This window comes from Gavialis gangeticus, unplaced genomic scaffold (assembly GCF_001723915.1).
Source record: "Gavialis gangeticus isolate Ggan-Ray unplaced genomic scaffold, GavGan_comp1, whole genome shotgun sequence".
NCBI lineage: Eukaryota > Metazoa > Chordata > Crocodylia > Gavialidae > Gavialis > Gavialis gangeticus.
Genome location: NW_017729023.1, coordinates 4,592,097 through 4,595,516, shown reverse-complemented (window position 1 = coordinate 4,595,516; position 3,420 = coordinate 4,592,097). Strand labels below are relative to the sequence as shown.

The 3,420-nt window shown below is 39.1% G+C and overlaps 1 protein-coding gene across 1 annotated transcript in view; it reads right to left on the bottom strand.

The window, feature by feature from the left end:
• Positions 1 to 757: 757 nt before the first annotated feature.
• LOC109297142 (mitochondrial inner membrane protein COX18) overlaps positions 758 to 3,420 on the bottom strand; it is a 14,751-nt gene continuing 12,088 nt past the window's right edge. The window contains exons 5-6 of the mRNA XM_019516762.1: positions 2,813 to 2,920; positions 758 to 1,199 (exon numbers count right to left, since the gene is read on the bottom strand). Coding sequence (XP_019372307.1) covers positions 1,029 to 1,199; positions 2,813 to 2,920 — 279 coding nt within the window. The 3' untranslated portion in view covers positions 758 to 1,028. The remainder of the gene's footprint in view (positions 1,200 to 2,812; positions 2,921 to 3,420) is intronic.

Here is a 3,420-nt window from a genome sequence, read left to right as displayed (position 1 = left end):
TTGCCTATTTCTCAATTGCTGGTTGTGTTTTTGCACCCATTTATAATCTTTCAACATGTGCAATGAATAACTGTGACATCACTGGCATTTGGTGTTGCATATATATCTAACTATTTGCCTTGGTTCCCATAGTCACTCTTCCTTGTTTTCTTTTAACATAATCAATTTAATGTTATGTTCTACTAATTAGTTTCTTAATGGATGTTACACCCATTTCATACAATTGAGAACTTCCTGAATTTAAATCCTGTGACTGATTCCAGAACAATTATATTTATGTTTCACACAGAACACTGATAGAAAGTATAATTAATTATCCCCTATTTTATACTTGAGAAACTGCAACATGAAGAGCTGAAGTGACTTGCCCAGTCTTGTTACACAAGAGGTGAACATCAGAGCCAAAACCTTGTGAATGGTGGCAGTGAAACTGTTTCCCCGCTGCTTAAACCCTTAGGTTCTGATCTTATTTCAGATGAGTTCATTGACAGTGCCAACAAAGAGGCAATTAGTTCAGCATGTAGTTTCACCAAAAAAAGCTTCCATCGTAATTGTCACTAGGACTACAACACGGGTCACTTGAAGGCCAACTGACTGACTACATGATCACTACAGAATCCGGAGACAGGAACATCTTTGCAATTACAACCCACTGTGGTATCCAGTCTTCAAAAAAACATTCACGTTGTTCCCTAAACAACTATGTGCAAAATATACATAACTATAGGCAAAATCAGTTTAGTTGTAAACAGAACAGTTCCATCATCCAGTTTTATTTAACATCCTTCTTCATCCCATCTTGCTTACACACTTACAAAACACCATCCCTGAAACAAAACCTAGCCTGCCTAGCAATCAAAAATACCCAGTGCATTTCTCATGATATCAGACAACCACTACTTGGTCAGGAACATAAACACAATTCTAAAGGCAGCAGTATAAAATTAAATATACATTTCAGAACTTTATCACCTCTCAATGACCCTCGTTGCTTTTATGGAGTAGTTCTTCCAACAGGACAAAATGAATCACTTTAAGAAGTATCTGGCATAAAATGCAGAGACAATATCTCTGTAAGGAGTGTCAGAACAGGATTTGGTCTTTGGTATACGACACAGTTGACGAATGGTAGGCGAGCGCAGCAACAGGTTGTGCAAGAGTCCCATTAAGCTGGAGGACAACCAATACAAAGCCATAGACTGTAACGAGACAGAATAACATATTCAACAACCCAAAGTGCAATAAAAGCACTGAAATTCCAACAACACTTCAAACTACAACTATTGATTATTCTTTTTTAGAGCAACCCTCCTAAACATACCTTATATTTAACAGCTATTGCTTCCATTCCAAACACACTTTTCGGTTTAAAAACCCTCTGTAAAAAGGTGATGATTTGAGACCGAGCATTAAGGTTCAATAAGGACAAATGCAAAGTCCTGCACTTAGAATGGAACAATCCTATGCACCACTACAAGCTGGGGACGAACTGGCTAAGTAGCAGCTCTGCAGAGAAGGACCTGGGGGTTACAGTGGACAAAAAGCTGAATGTGAGCCAAGTGTGCCCTTGTGAAGAAGGCCAACAGCATACTGGGCTACATTAGTAAGAGAGTGTTGCCAGCAGATCAAGGGAAGTGATTCTTCCCCTCTATTCAGCACTGGTGAGGCCACATCTGGAATACTCTGTCCAGTTTTGCCACCCCCCCCACAGTACAGAAAACATAATAGACTAATTGGAGAGAGGCCAACTAAAATGATTAGAGGGCTGGGGGACGTGACTTATGAGGAGAGGCCAAGGGAACTATTCTCAGAGGTGGCAGATCACAGAACAAGGAGCAATGGTATCAAGTTGCAGCAAAGGAAGTTTAGGTTAGATATTAGGAAACACGCTCTCACTAGGAAGGTAGTAGTAAAACACTGGAACCGGTTACCCAGGGAGGCTGTGGAATCTCCATCCTTGAAGGTTTTTAAGATTCAGCTAGACAAAGCCTTGGCTGGGATCATCTAGTTGGGGATGGTCCTGCTTTGAGCAGAGGTTTGAACTAGATAACTTCCTGAGGTCCCTTCCAACCCTAATTTTCTGATTCTATGATTAAAAAAAAAAAATGAAATGCACTTTCCCTCTGGATCTCCTATTCTGTCTTTTCTAGGTCTGTTCTGAGGATTGTGAGCTGCTTGGCGTAAGTTACTGGTTATTTTATATCTTACAAGTACTGACCACTTCCTAAGTATGTAACAATAAATCACTTATAATAAGCTTAAGACATCACATTATATGTATTAGAAGAAAATAAAATACCAGCATTTTTATATAGAATATATTAGGCTACGGATCCTACATGCAATATTCCTCGAACACAGTTCAATATAGAACATGCACTTGTATTGCACATTGAATACCATGAACCATCAGGTGTGGCCAGCAGTTACAAGCTGCTGCAGAGTCCCTGGTGCAATACACTAGGGTGGCCGAATCTCTGAATCAAACCAGAGGACCCTTTAATCTCTCCAAATTGAATCAGAACCCTCTGTGCAACACTCCCTGTGCCCCAGCACTGCAGTGATCATGAGCCACGCTGGTACCTCAAGGTATGTAGAAAAAACTTCTAAAGCTGTGCCTATGTCTGAATCACTGGTTCTCTGAATCAGCATCTAATCTTCAGATCTGGATTTGGCTGAATCGAATCAGGGACAGTGATTCAAATCAATAAACTGAATCACTGTCCCCAATTCGGGCTGAATCCAAATTGGAATTGAATAAGGCCTGCTTCGCACACCCCTACAATACACATCATTATGGTTCTGTACTTACTGAAGGGACAGAAGCAGCAATAGGGATCATTAATACAGACACCCCTCGACTCAAGTTGGTAGCCAACTTCTGGAGCCTGGATAGCTCATGGTTTCTAAAAGAAAAGATCTGAGGAGATAGATGGGAAGAAAGATTTTTTTTGAATATTGAAAACTAGAGTTGATTTTTCAATGTTAAATGTTTTTCAACCAAGTATTCTGTTCACAAATATTATTTTCAATCACTGGGGTGTTCCAATCAAGTACATTTAAAAAACATTAATAAATTATTCCCTCTAATCTCTTTGGTTTCTTACAGACACTACTCAGTATTTTTCTAGCAAACTTTGTTTCAGTCATTCTTCTAAAACATCTGCAGAGACTTCACAGAATAAGTTTTTGAACATTAAGTGAGCTTCTAACACCTGGTCTTCAAGCACCGTCCTCTGAAAAGACTGTTAAGAGGCACAGCTAATCATCCTCAAACAGTTTAATAAATAACTGGAAAAAAAAAACAGAAGGTGAATAGTCAAACTTTGACTATCATTCTTCAAGAAATGTGTAAGCCAAATTACTTGGGAAAATATAAAATAGAGCATGAATGAAATCTAGGTGGATGACGAAAATGAA